The 14,887-nt window shown below is 35.9% G+C and overlaps 1 protein-coding gene across 1 annotated transcript in view; it reads right to left on the bottom strand.

Annotated features, from left to right (window-relative positions):
* The window catches only part of AQR (aquarius intron-binding spliceosomal factor), a 47,054-nt gene that overhangs the window by 4,057 nt on the left and 28,110 nt on the right, over positions 1-14,887 (bottom strand). Inside the window, exons 24-33 of the mRNA XM_071426989.1 lie at positions 13,839-13,948; positions 12,286-12,421; positions 10,379-10,588; positions 9,421-9,558; positions 8,484-8,555; positions 6,852-7,039; positions 5,075-5,246; positions 2,648-2,818; positions 1,843-1,928; positions 864-1,038 (exon numbers count right to left, since the gene is read on the bottom strand). Of these exons, the coding sequence (XP_071283090.1) occupies positions 864-1,038; positions 1,843-1,928; positions 2,648-2,818; positions 5,075-5,246; positions 6,852-7,039; positions 8,484-8,555; positions 9,421-9,558; positions 10,379-10,588; positions 12,286-12,421; positions 13,839-13,948 (1,458 nt within the window). The remainder of the gene's footprint in view (positions 1-863; positions 1,039-1,842; positions 1,929-2,647; positions 2,819-5,074; positions 5,247-6,851; positions 7,040-8,483; positions 8,556-9,420; positions 9,559-10,378; positions 10,589-12,285; positions 12,422-13,838; positions 13,949-14,887) is intronic.

Consider the following 14,887-nt stretch of genomic DNA (forward strand, 5'->3'; position numbering starts at 1 on the left):
CCCAAACCTGTCAACAGCATTTAAAACCAGGGAAAGAGCTGTAACTGAGTTTTGGGTGCATGCAGGCATCCCTTCTCAAAGCTTCAGAAAGCAGAGCAGATATGCTCCTTTGTGTCTTCATTTAGCATGCTGCTTTGTGCCCTGTGCTTAGACCCTCCATACGGACCTTTCCCCTAAAGATCTAGAGCAGTATTTCAAATTAGGTTTTTGTACTTATGAACCTATCTCAGCAGCAAAACTCTCATTATATTGAAACCAATTTAAAGAGAAAAAAAATTAACTTGTAATCCTGAATTACTTGGTTACATGTAATTTTACCTCTTTAAATGAGAAGTGAGTAGCTTTATGTAGCTTTGTTTGAGAAATAGTGTAATTTAGTTTCATAATAAGACCAAAAACATATAAGAACTAAAACACTATTTTGATCACAAAAAGAAGAATACTGAATCATTCACACAGGCAGAACTCAGGAAAAAGCAGGCCCAACAGCTAATGATAATTAAATTATACTGATAATTAACTTTTGTGGAAACATCTGGTGTGTATCATGACAAAAGATAACTCCAAGGAGTTATTCATAGAATATTAAGGTTGGAAAAGACCTCTAGTATCAACAAAATTCAATCATCAAGTGGCACTGTTGAGTTCACCACTATACCCTCAAGTGCCACATCCACACCTTTTTTAAAATACTTCCAAGGATGGTGATTCCATCATTTCCCTGGGCAGCCTGGTCCAATGCCAAGAAGCAAATGCACCAGTCTGGCAGAGAAAACAGTTTCACCTCTTGCAGCCTACTCAAAAAAAGTGAGCAAACACAAACACCCATTATAGATACGAAAATCCAGGGCAGCTGTTCCTACCTGTCTTGCCGTTGGAAAACATTCAGTGGGAACGATATGGAGGTGAAGTGGTCGAGCTGTGAGTTGGCTGAAAGCTGGAGTTAGCTCAAAACAGTTCTGAAATAGTGATACCCTTGCAAAGATATAAAGTCCAAGTCTGGCTCTTGACATGGCAACGACTAATCGTCGGACATCCCTTCGGAAAATAAAATCAAACGTTATTTTCCACCAATGATCCACTTGCAATAAAAATAACTAGACATACACATGAGTCTTAATTAAAAGAAATATAAAATCCTCTGCCCAAATACTATCTTGTCTTTAGTTTTTTTTCCTACACATTGTTCCAGTAACTAGCAAATCCTAGTACCATTATATAAAAACATAAATGTATTGGTTCACTGTACCAATACCACTATGAAAAACCACCCTCTACTGTTTTCCTACACCTCAGAAGTTGAGAGTAAACATTGAGAAAAAATCCCAATAGCATTTCTGTATCTGAACAAGTAAAGATGAATTTGATAACTCATCTACCTAAGATTAAGTGTTTCTCCATCACATCCCAAACCAAAAGTGCAAACATTTAAAACTACACACAATAATGCAACTTATGCAATGATCAAACACTTCTAATGCAAAATAAATAAAAACCTTGATTACAGGAAAGGATCTATGAGAAAATTTGAGCCAGCATTTGCTCAACAAATACTAGAGTCTTATCATTCAACTAGGGTGAAACCAAGGTCAGCCTATCTGCAGCAATATAAACTAATTATAGGGTAAGAGCCATTACCAAAGGATAAAGTGCTCGAGAAGAGGGTACCAGGCAGTTATAAAAGGAAGTCTGTCTGAACTTCATTATATACATAGCATTGAACTTCATTTCTACTACATACTCATAAAATAGATTTTTTTGTACCATGTACCATAAACATTTCTGTATCTGATACAGAGTACAAGTACTGCTATAGCACTACGGGAAGATATTCTTACATACCTAAGGTGACCTACAGCTTTGGTACGCACTAGGGAAAGCAGGATATAATCGTTCTGCTGGCCTTGAAACCTGTCCACAGTTGTTACCTAGAGAATTAAAAAATAAGGAAAAAACTCTATACGTTAATCTTTGCCATTTCAATGAAAACATGACACTAAAATTTTAACATTGACTTGGACTGAGATTGCAGTAAACATGAAGAGAAAATTCTTAACTGACTTAGCTAGCTTCCAACAAAAAGCCATCTTTTTTTGGAATATGTTGGGAGGAGCTTTTGTCTGACTGTATCCTGTTTCTTTTACTTCTTTTTGTTTAAATTTGGACAGAGAAGCAAGGTGCTAATCCCAAAAGATTATGGAAAGCCATTAGCTTTGTAAAACAGTTTTAAGCTGCAGAATTAGCACCAGACATTTATAACTATATTCTTAATTTGTTTCTTCAGATTCATGATCATACATCCTATCAAATAATTTCCACTCTGGGTGGATCTTTCTATGATGTGATTTTGAGGAATTATGTTATTATCAAGGACAAACAAATGATAAAAAAAAGTTATTCTGTCCCACATAGCCTGTAGACTTTTTACCTTCACTGATTTCACTCTGTCAAATTATCAATGGGCAAAACCAAGGTCACTAATCTATAAAACTACATAGAATGTAGGTTCATAAATATGTGGTTAAACAGGAAATATTTCCACAGATACCTGTATAAGTATAGCTTAAATTAGCCTGATTTGCAATATGACAATTTAAAACCACAGCAACCAGAACTAGTGCAATGACTGATATGCTTTCAAAGTCACCTTGTTTGGCCTTCCAATCAGAGGATTGTTTCCACATCGCTGATTAATGACATCACGGATCAGGTGTTTCTGTCCATTATATGTTGTCAGGATACTTATTCTGTCTGCAGGATAACCAAGCAGGCACATATACATGAAAACTGCCACAACATACTCCGCCTCACCAAGATTCTAAAGTTTAAAATAAGAGAAAAAGACATGAAGAAAAAGACAAAAAAAATGGTTACTCATCGCATAAGGTTACAAAGAATAACACCTGTAACACTGTCAGGTATTTAGACAAATATTTTAGTGCTGAGAGAAATGTCCCTAGATCTGATGATTCTTTGCTCACTTCACACAAGCCACTTTGAAAGAGTGAAAGAACCACAACTAGGTTTAATACCTTCACTTTCATTCCTTTTCAGACAGCTGCTAAAAATATCTGCATCGATATTATTGTTAGGCACTGAATTGAAACTTTGTAATATTTACTCAAAAAAGCTGCAATGACTCACTGCCCAGTAAACTGAAAGTAAGAACTAGTTGCACTAGTATAAATAAAGTCCTTTCAAGTATTAATTAGGAGACAGACATCTGGATTATCAAATCCAGTTATTTCCACTGCAGGCCATCCTATTCAATTACAAATTACCAGCTGTTATTTTGTATATTGTAACTTTCTCTCTCTGTCATTACTTTATGAGTCTGTCCCAAAGTACTACTCTTCTGGCTATGGGAAGCTTTGTTCTATTTCCAGACTGATGTTATTCATAGGCTATTGAAATCCATTTCCTGTCAACAAAAATTATCTTTCAGGTTAAAAAGTTGTTCTTAAATACTGACATTTACTCCTGCTCTATTTATACAAGGAATTTTATCCCCACTTGGCGTATGTTTGAATAGGCTGGACATACCAGCCTCATTTATTTTTTCTTACTAAGTGGGCTCTGCATTACTTGAATAATGCAGTTGCCAGGCATATCAAACATCTGTGGGTGTAAAGCTATTCTACAAATTTTAATCCCCTTTAACTCTGGAAAGAAAAGCCCAAATTCACAAAGAGAATTATACATGACAATAAACTGTTATCTCATGAAAACATCTTGAATGCCACCAACATACTCTGCTAAATATCATTCAATTATCAAGATCAGCAAAAAAAAGGTAATGGTATGAAGTATTAGAAGAGTGTGCACATGAGAGTGCTGATATAATGAGAAGTGTGTTCTGTGTCCTCATGTCAGTGTTCTTAATCTTCTTTAGCTGAAGAGTGGTCTAAAGCAGTGCTAGCACTCCCAATTATGAGGCACTCATTTCAGCTGTTTGTGTTCCACTGGACAACTTTTTACTATTTGCATGTTAGAGTTTCAAAAACAAAACCAAAATAGTATCTCCAAGCAATTCTGCCCTCAATCTAGCAATGGGATAAAGTGGATTATGATTAACCATTGCTTTCTTCTCTAGTAGCACACTAATTTGTACTGAAAAAGCATTGAGAAGAACCCAAGCAAAACCTACAAATATATTTCATACCTTTTTAAAAACAGAGATTCACATAAGTCTCAGTGATCTTCAGAGGAAAAAATGAACATGAATATTATCATCATAAAGTATATTGTTTGATTTCCATAAAATTCAGCAAAATATAGGGTGTTGATTCCATGTTTGAATTAAACTCCTTAACTTGCACATCACTCCAGCTCTAATTTTTCCAAAGCCCAGGTTTGCTATTTTAGGCACCATAGTTTGTTTCACCAGTTTTTAAAACAAGAAAAATAAAAGGACTGAAAATATAAGCATCTCATTACAAGTGTCAAGTGTTTTCCTAATTTAAGAGAAATAGATAGAGACTGTTGATGATGGCTTAATTTCAAAATTTAGTTGAAAGTTTGAAAACTTAGTTGAGAAACTCCAAGATTAAGGTTTTTTTGGCAATTTACTTCACCCTCAATGTCTCTATGCCTCTTATGTATATTACTAGCAGTACTGTCTTTTTCTTTAATGAAGGGGCATTTTAGCATTCCTACCTATAGCACAAATAACACAGTGACTCTCCAAACTCAGGTATGAGCAACCAAGCAAGCTTCCATTCTTTGTGTTCAGGGGAAGTGCTACTGTTTTTCCACTATCATGGCAGTACAGCTGAATTACAATGGACTTTAATTTGCCTTAGGTCAAAATTACATTTTGTAATGAATTACACCAAGTCTCATCCTTCCCATAACAATGAGAAAACAAAGTAATTCACTGAGCAAAAGCCCCAGAACAATGTTTTCATTTTCAACATTCAAAACTCATTAAAAGGAGGAAAAAATCATACACATGACTCAGATATCAGAGAACATGAACTGAATGTCAGTTTACTGTTTTTGATAGTCTGTCTTCACTGCAGATCTAACAAACCCTCTTGAGGTTAATAAATAACACATGTAGTATTTCCCTTACCTGATAGAAATAAGGATTGGGTTCAGACTCCCCTACACCGTTGAAGTCTTCTACATTTATAAGCTGGAAGTCATACAAGAAGCCAGCATTGGCTGTTCTGAACTCTGGCAGCAGCTGCACGTGAGGCAGGTTACCCAGGTTCTTGTAGCGCCAGTTGTAGAGGTTACACAAACTGTCCAAAACCACACAGACACAAAGCACACAGAGTGAGCTACAGCAGGCTCTTCTACTCATCCTAGAGAGTTCACATGCATATGAGATCAAGGCTTCTGTAGGTTTTCAGTGAAAAGAGTAATTCTGCTAGGCAACCTGTACATATATAAATGAACACACCCAAACAATCTATCCAGCAATATTCTTTTTAGGTCGTGATTCTGTTTTGTTCTCTCTCACTGAAAACTTCAGATGCCATGTCAATTGGCACACTTGGGTTTAAGTCTGTTCCTCCTGATCAAGCTACAAATTTTGAGAGAATTCTAGCGAAAACTTTCATGGATAACAAAACTTAAGGAATATTAGTCCTTCTTTACAAAACAGAAGGAATAAGGAAAATAGTATTTTCTGCGTTAACTGTGGTAAAGCTTTTTACAGTAAAAAGAAATTGATTTCCTTATTTATTTTGTATATTTCCTAGTATTAACAAAAGACATGAATAGAAACAAACAAAATCTATCTAATTTTGAATGATTCCTGATATTTCTAGGGACAGTAATACTAACAAAATGCCTCATTCACAAATGCCTAACAATATCCAGACCAGATCAAGAAGCAGATAACTCATGGGGAAGCTACTTGTGATCACAAAAGACAAAGCATAGGAGGAAATTTCTTGATCAAGAAATTAGTTGTAATGTGAAAGACTTTTGCTCTCTTATCACTAAGAAGTTTACTAAGATTTTGTAAAATAAACTTTATTCACTAACACATTTGAATAAAATCTTCATTTTAAAAATCATACTGAACTGTCATTCATAAGACTAGAAAATAATATTCTCGATTCCAAACATTTCCTACATGAAAAAATTGAAGTTATCCTTTAAATTGTTGACTACACTTTATGCCTGAAATAAAGATTTAGAACTAAACCTAGAGTAGCAACATTTTATATGAAGTAATTTTCTCTTATTTGGTTTTACTTTTCCTTCTTAACATGACACCACAAATATACAATTTACACAGTCAATAAATCTGGTGTTTAAATTACTACCATGAAATGACAAATACATAGATTAAAAAAAAGCTATTACACTACAGAGTTGCAGTGTCTCTTTTACTATAAAAAAGGCTTTTTGTTCTCATGAAGACAACCTGAATGTGCCCAACCTCTGGATGCATCTCTCCTGAAATACTACAGAAAAGCAGCCTTTTACAGTCTTTAAGGGCATTATTATATATTCAATGTTAAATAAATCAGATTTTTATTTAACTTTGAATATACTAAACATTAGTTTAGAAAAGAAAGCTTCCGTAAAGTTTCATTTGTAAAAAAACCCTGAACACTTAAGATGATTAAGTACCTTGAAATATAATTTTCATTAAAGTACTCATGCAACAGCAGAGTACTACTATATAAAAATAACAATGAAGAAATTAATCTGATAGCATTTCAGAGAAGTAAAATCTGCCTTCCTAGTCTAAGCTGAAATTAATGGAACTAAATTCCAGTTCTGTAAACTCCTGTCCTAACAAAAAAAGCCAGCTTCCCTAGCTGTGTGTGCTCTTCTCACTTTTAACTTGTTACTTTCTTACAAGCTAGACAAAGGATTTCCTGTCTTACCTTGCTCTAGCTCTTCCTTGTGCATCCAAATCAACAGTTGGCACTCCAACACGAACAAACCGTGTAAAAAGAGACTGTTCCATGTTGGAGTACTTCTGAAAAGCCATGTTCTTAATGACTGGGGGCAACTGATGATGGTCACCAATCATAATCCACCGCTTCAAACGACTGAATCCATCCTGGGGGTTCTAGAATTGAACAGTTACACCATTGCAACCATTACAATATAATCAAGGCACTCAAAACACATTGAGAGTCAGATTGTCTGCCTTGGGCTTAGCCCTTCAACATTTCTTTTTAAGTTACACTGAACTTCAGTTTTTTTAAAGACTGCTAGCTTCCATCCAATCAGAGTAGAATTGTAAATAAAGTCTCTTTTCTTATAAAACAATAAAAACCCATAAAGTACCTTTTTCTACTAAAATTAGTAGAGAAATATCAGAAGATATTTCTCTACTATAAGATCCTAGTATATTGCTTTAAAGGCCAAAACCCCTGATTACTTCACAGTAACAGCAGTTAACCCAGACCTGTCCTCTGAACTTTATTTTTGGATTCTGAGGTAGTGAATATAAAGCATCTGAAACAGTTTTTAGTGTTCAGATGTCTGAGGCAACACTGAACCTGCCTTTCAAGTGTCTGTAGTTCATGCTTACTTCTGTAATTCTCAAATAGCCTCTTCCATGACCAGGATGTGCCCCTAACTAATTCCCATCTTGGCTCTTGGACTGAATGCTCTTCACAATTAGGATCCTGGAGACTTCCAGCTGTCAGATCCTCATTACACACTCCTGTGATAATTCCCTTTCTTATGGGAACACTATTTGAGACAGAGCATAAACTCTTTTCCTGACACTTGAAGTGGAAGAGCTCTGAAGCAGTTTCTGATCAGACAGCAAGGAAAGAAAACTGAACTCTGGACTGTACAACTCCTCAAGCCTGAAAATGCCTTAGAAAGAAAGTAAAATGATGGAAATAATTTTTATTAGCAAGAATAAAAAAACTCACAAAAACCCAAAGCTTACTGTCTTTTTTTTTACTCACTCCTGGAAGTTTCTTCTTTGCAGATGATGAAGCATTCTATATAGTTTTCTGTACCTATCAACCATTTAAATCTTGGACAAAGAGGCCCCCCCAGAATTCTGTTTTTAAAAATTTCTCACTGAATTGCAAGTAAAAAAAATCAAGTACTGCTACTCTGGAAGGCTAGATCCTTAGGTTTTGTTAAAATTAAAACCCACTCAATTTTCAAAGACTATTTGGATGTCTCACATAAATAAACTCCTAGAATATCCCTCAGAATATGCCTCTATGGTGAAATCGTCTACTCTAATTACTCTAATTATACAAACTCTTCAGTTTCTGCATTGCTCACATATACCTACTTTCCCTCAACTGCCAGATGCAGCTGGTTAATCAACACTCATTTAAAAGTTTGAAAGAAAATGTAATGTTACTTCATTGCATTAAATAATTTCATAATTAAAAATCAAATCAGTCAAATCAATGTGAAAGGTCTTAGTAGCAAATATCAGTTCTGAGTTACTTCCTGCACATATTTTTCATTTTAATATTCAATAGTGTTCAAGAGCACAAAGTCTTATTTAAGATCTTTTATGTTTCAAGTCTAACCTGCAACAGGAGAGGTATAAAGGTTTCTATCTCCAGAATCTGAGCAGACTCTTCCATTAAGATGTTGTCATACTGAGAAAAAAAAAAAGTAAAGAGATGTCCATAAACACAGTAACACAAATAAAGGTATTTATTCAGCCTACCAAAAGAAAGCATCTATTACTCCTTCAGATTTTGCCAGGTGGGATGGTTACAGCAGGATTTCACCTTATAGGCAAAATATCACCAAATAGGTGAAGTCCTACTACACCAATGGGAGATCTCTCTGTACCAGTCAGGGTTTATACCTAGAAGGAATCCAAGACTGAATTACATTACATGCTTCCTATATGCCATAACCACAAGAGAAAAGTTTTCTTCAGCAGAGCAAAATAATTTGGTATCTCTGCACAGAAACTGAAGAGAAGCCATTTTGTGATCCAATACAGTACATGATCAGTGAAAAATTACACTGAAAGAATTACTGGTGGCTGGCTTTTGTTAGAAACAAAGACTGCACTAAATTAACAGTTATAGTTACCACTTCAGAATGAAAAAAAGCATTGCATCATAGTTATTTTTCCTCAAATTGTTGACTTTTTAGGTAAACAAAGCTGTAAAGGCCATGTTTACTGGCCATAGAGGCCAGTTCTACCTCTATTTTATTAACCCTATCACTGCTGTTTATCATGTAATATGGCAAAATTGACTCTTAAAAAAGCACTCTTTACAATTTTAGTATATACAGTAAGTTAAAAGTGATTTAATCTTTTATTTACAGAAGTTATATTTTTCTTCAGTAAAATTAAAAAATTGAAACATACAGGTAAAAAAATGCAACTCTAAATAATCTTGGTGGCCTAGATTTGGGGCAGATAAAAAGATTCGTATGGGGTGGGGAATAGGGGAGAACCAGCACCAAAATCAAGCAGTACAGTAACACTAGTAAAATCATTACTTTGAAACCTAATTCAACCAGGTCCCGTCGTTTCAGAGCAGCATGAGTACAAGTCATTGCAATGATCTTTGCTTCTTTCACCAACAGGTATTTTGATCTATCCAGGCCACTGCGGAGAAGTTCAAATGCTCTGAATTCCTATGGAGGACAAAAGAAAAGTCTTGAAAGTCAAAATATAAAAAAAATATCACTTATAGAGTAAATCCACTCAAACTCTGTGGCTACCTTCTTGATATAATTAAACAAGAAAGCTCTGAGGCTATGTACTGTTAACAATCCCATCTGAATAATTTGTTGTCGTTTCCAGGTTTAGTGTATTTTGAAAAACAATCTTGTAAAAACCTATGAAAGAATTCTTCCAACCTGTAGGTATGTATAAATTTACAGACAAATATTCAAATAATTATGAAGAACCCTCTCAGAATCCCACAAAATTTTCTTTTACTGTATCTTCTTGTTTCCTACTTTACTGCATTGCAATATACTGCATCATAACCTCAAATTCAGTAGTAGAAAGACCATTACAGTTAATAAAATCAAATGATCACAAATCACCTTTATCCTAATATTTAATAGCCTCTTAAGCAATTCTGGCAAAACCAGAAGATAATCTGTTACTTTTAGGTTATCTGATTAAAGGCAACTCACTGTAAATACAAAGACCCTGTGAGGATCACAGGAGTAGTGATAAGGTGTACCAATCCTTGTAACCTCATTTGTGAAAACGGACGCAGAATGGCTGCTTCCCATGATCCAACTAAAAGAGACCAGACCCTTGCTCCTACTGTGTAACATACCTATATTACTCAAAGGTGGAAATTTTCACCTTGCCAAGTAATGAAGCTGCCTAGACATGTATATTTCTTCTAGGATGTAGAGAAAATGAGAATTTTCGAGTCGTGTAATTTTTCTACAAGATTAGCCAGATTCACTTGCCTTTAACAGTTACATGTCTTACCTCAAGCTGAGTGAATATTTTCTTAATATGTCTAAAACACCCTTCAGCAATTTCCATATCTTCTTCATATGATTTGCCTTTGAAAACTGGTTGAGGAGCATTTGCAAAATACTGGTGAAAAGGAAAGCAACTGGAGACTTCTGCAACATCTGGCGATTTTCCACCTTTAACCTTCACTTTACTGATATACTCCTCCCAGCGAGACATTACCTACGACAAAGCAAGGTAGGTTTATATCATAAGGTATTTGGCAATATACAGGCTTGCAGCATACCATTAAAAAAATTATCACAGAAGTAAGGTAAGTCTAGCATTTCACCTTGTGTCAGAAAGACATTCTTGAAGTTGTGGTGGGTTGCGCTTGGCTCAACCGTGGTTGGCTACCAGACTCCCAACCCAGTTTCTCCCACTCCCTCTCTTCAACAGGACAGTGGGAGAAATTAGGATAGAAAAGTTTATGGGTTGAGATAAAGACAGGGAGATTGCTTAGCAAGTAGGAAAAACAGGGAAACAAAACAGGGAAAATTAATTTCATTTATTGAAAATTAAAAACAGAGTAAGATGGTGAGCAACAAAGACAAAACTAAAACCATCTTTCTTCTCCACTCCCTCTTTGTTCCCAGGGTTAATTTCATTGTCAACTTTTTTACCTCTTCCCTACCCTGACCAGTACAGAAATAATGGTGCTGTCATTCAAGTTCACAACACCACATCTCTGCCACCCCTTCCTACTCACACTTCTTCCCTGCTCCAGCATGGGATTTTGACAGGCTGCCCCTTCCTTCAGGATATACCCACCTGCTCAGCATGGGGAACTCCATGGGCTGCAGTGTCAGTATCTGCTCTGCCACAGCCTCTCCACTGGCTGCAGGTGGAAAACCTGCTTTACCATGGCTGTCTCCACAAGCTATGGGGAACCTGTGCTCTGATGCCTGGAGCACCTCCTGCCCCCTCATCTTCTTCTGTCCTGGGTATATGGGGTTGTTTCTCAAATTTTCCTCTCTGCCCTCAGCTGCTGCTGGTTTTTGGCCTCTTCTCAAAGAGGTTTTCAAAGAGGCACCACCAGTTTCACTATGGATTCAGCTTTAGTCAGCAGTGGGTCTGCTGGAGCTGCCTGGGTCCTGCACAGGGCAGCCCCTGGCCTCTACTCCGAGGTCATTCCTACAGCCACCTGCTACCAAAACCTTGCCACATAAACCCAGTACAGAAGTAAACTTCTTTATTATCTCTACTTACACTACTTTGATTTAAATACCAAGTGGGATTCATTTAGGAGGAAACTGAACCAGAAGATGACCTCTAGCAGTGTTCCTTGCGCCCTTCAACATCTAATGTCCATTTAATGTTAAGGTTCACGCTAAAACTAGACCAGAGTAACTTCTGTAAAAACATACACAAGTAAGTGCATTCAGTCCTAAGTTCCAATCTGTAAACCTCCTTATGCAACACTAATTACAAATGTAGACCACATCACTGAAAAATACATGGAGGAGAAATGAGGGACATGCAACATACTATTTTGTACACTGTACATTTGATTTCACACTGGCATTTAATGCTATAAAAGCCTCCTATCAGGACCATCAAGTAGCTGCTCTAATGCTTGTCCAAAATATAAAGCAGCCCACAGATTTTCCTATCTGAAGGAGAAGCTTCAGGTTAGAATCTTTGCCGGCATTCATGAAGGGCAGCAATGACTTGGTGAGTCAGCAGGCAGGATTTAAAACAATAGCAACACAAGCAAGTCATACTGCAATTTTAACTTTAGCTGTTACTGTATTGTGAATCACCAAGGAAAATGCATTTTGCTTTTACTCTCAAGTCTGAAAAATTCATTGCAAGTTTTACAAAGTGTTTCGTAACATATTTAGGTCATACAGTCTCTACAAAAGTATTTCAGTCCTTACTTGGTATAAGAAAAAGTGGCCAGCTGTTTCACAAGTGTAAGATACATCTCCTGGGACTCCAAGACTCTCTTGTAATCGCCCAACTTCTCGCAGAAGTTCAAGTCTTCGAGCCAGCACATAATTGACTCTTCCATACCTTCAAAACAGATGATATATAACATATGTAATATATAATAATAATTTTTATTAAACTCAAAATAGTATCTCAATATCACAATGAGAGATCACAAAAAACCCCAGCACCCTGCCAAAACACTGTCACAACTACAATCCTGTTCCAAAGCCTAAGAATTTGTTACATGCTGACTATTTTTATCAGTTGAACAAAACAAAACACTGTCACAACTACAATCCTGTTTCAAAGCCTAAGAATTTGTTACATGCTGACTATTTTTATCAGTTGAACCTTAACAATTCACAAAGCCAAGCTAATGAGAAATAAAGTTCTCAGAGTAGTGCAGCCCACTTTCAAATATATTCCTCAACCTTTACCCCTCCCTCTTGAACTACCAGAACCCATAGTGCTTGCACAAATATCCCACAGGTCTGGAGTTACCTTGAGAAAGTGTGAAAACAGACAACATAGTGTCGGAAAGAAAATTCCTTTTAACAATGAATGCTACAGTTCAAGGAATACACTAAACTATGGATAGTACTAAATAAATACCTGCTATGGCATCATTCAGTAAGTCTTTGGCTATCAAATTTCTGGAATAATTTGACTACGTCAAAGCATTCAATTTAAAGGAAAAAAATCACAAGGTATTTATTTTGCTAAATACTGAACTATGTATATGTGGGTAGCTTCTAGTGACTATATATAATTTTTACTACAGCTTTTGAAGTCCAAGTATTGCTATGATAATCCAGTACTGGACAGTTCAGATATTTCCAGTGCATGACCGTTATACCCCGCTTACACTCATGAATGTGTGTAATCCTACTGACGTCAATTGGACTAATGCATGACAAACATACAAATATTTAGAAGAACAGGTTCTTAAGTCTTTGTGCTGACACAGAGTTCATAGCTTTCCTTACATATGTATACTTCAAAATGTGTTATCAATGAAATAAGCAACTTTGATGTTAAGCAAAGTTCAGGAAGAATTCAAAGCAGAAAGTTTAATTTCCTGTTTATTAATGCAAAAATCACCATAACAGTAGAAGTGATACCATATTTGAACAAAAAAACCTGTAGCTCTAAGAATCCACCTTATTATTCTAATTTCTCTCACAGATTAATTGTACAAAAGGTATGAGGGTCAAAAAAATATATAATTATCTATTATTCAAGCAGTTGATTTTGTGAAAAAGCAACTGACTGTCTCTAGATGCTCAAGGAAGCACAGCTTCTGTACAGAGTAAGAACCAAAATTAATAACCCTGGTACTGAAAAATAGTGCAACCTGTGTTATTGGGATTGAATAACATGAGAAGGGTAAAACTTGTCCACCACAGTTCCTTCGCCTGGGAGGCAGAGTGGATTCAACAGAGACATCTTGCTGCCATGTTTATACAAGGGAGTTTATCATTAGCATCTCCTTCCTCACCTGCTGAAATCTTTCTCTGTCTCTAATTCCTCTTCTCCGTGACCCAGACGCAGAAGGTGACGCTCATCAATGTCTAAAGCCATGATTTTTTCGAACAGCTGGTTCAAAGCCTAAAGATTGACAAGAACAGGAGAAAAAGTAGTTTTTAGAAGTTCAGAGGCTCTTGCAGGGGAAAATGGAGGAATTACTTGTAAGTAAAATAAGAGATTTTTCCTATTTTAGTATAAATGGAAGCTGAAACAAACAAAAATAATTTCTTTTAACAAAACAAAGTTAATACTGAAACTCCTAATCTTGACAACAAGGAAATTAGCTTACTAACACCCTTTTATTTGCATACTTTATACAACAATCATATTTGATTTAGAATTAAATTTTGAAATTGTAATCACATAGTTAACTTAGTTGATAAAGCTATCAATTTACAAAACTGTCTCACAAACACCAATTTTTGTATGATGACATTAAACGATTTAACTTTTACTGTACATGAGAGAAGTATGATCTGGTACTGGCTGTCAGGTACTGGGACTCTATCCCATTTTGGATAACTGAATTTTGCTCACTAAACTTCTAGGTGTCTTCTACCTTAAACTCTTCAGTTCTCTAGTGGCTTACTATCAACTAACTTGTTTATTTCAAAGGAGCAAGCTTGTAAGCACTGGATCATCAAGTTTTGAAAATAAGAATAAACACAAACAAGCTCCACTTGCAGTTGCAAATGATGTAAACATCTTAAAGTGCAGCATCAAAGCATGGGTAATGTACCCTGCTGAGATACAGTTAATTTCCCAGGGTACAATTTCAAGTTAATGTCCTCATTAAAGTCTTGTCTAGTAAGAAGTCTTCCCTTCTTTTTCTCCTCAATAGACATGTTCACAATGTTCGCAACCCTTTCTCCCAACTGTCACTCTCCTGCCACCCATTGCAGACTGGCCTGTATTATTCCACGCTGTAACTCCTCACCAAAATGATACTTTTTCAAAAATACTTTCTTGTTTTTGACCTCCAACCAATTAAACACATTGAAAACTTCAGATAAATAGTTT

Source organism: Agelaius tricolor, unplaced genomic scaffold (assembly GCF_023055355.1).
Source record: "Agelaius tricolor isolate 1412-34295 unplaced genomic scaffold, bAgeTri1.0.p SCAF_5, whole genome shotgun sequence".
Taxonomy (NCBI): Eukaryota; Metazoa; Chordata; class Aves; order Passeriformes; family Icteridae; genus Agelaius; species Agelaius tricolor.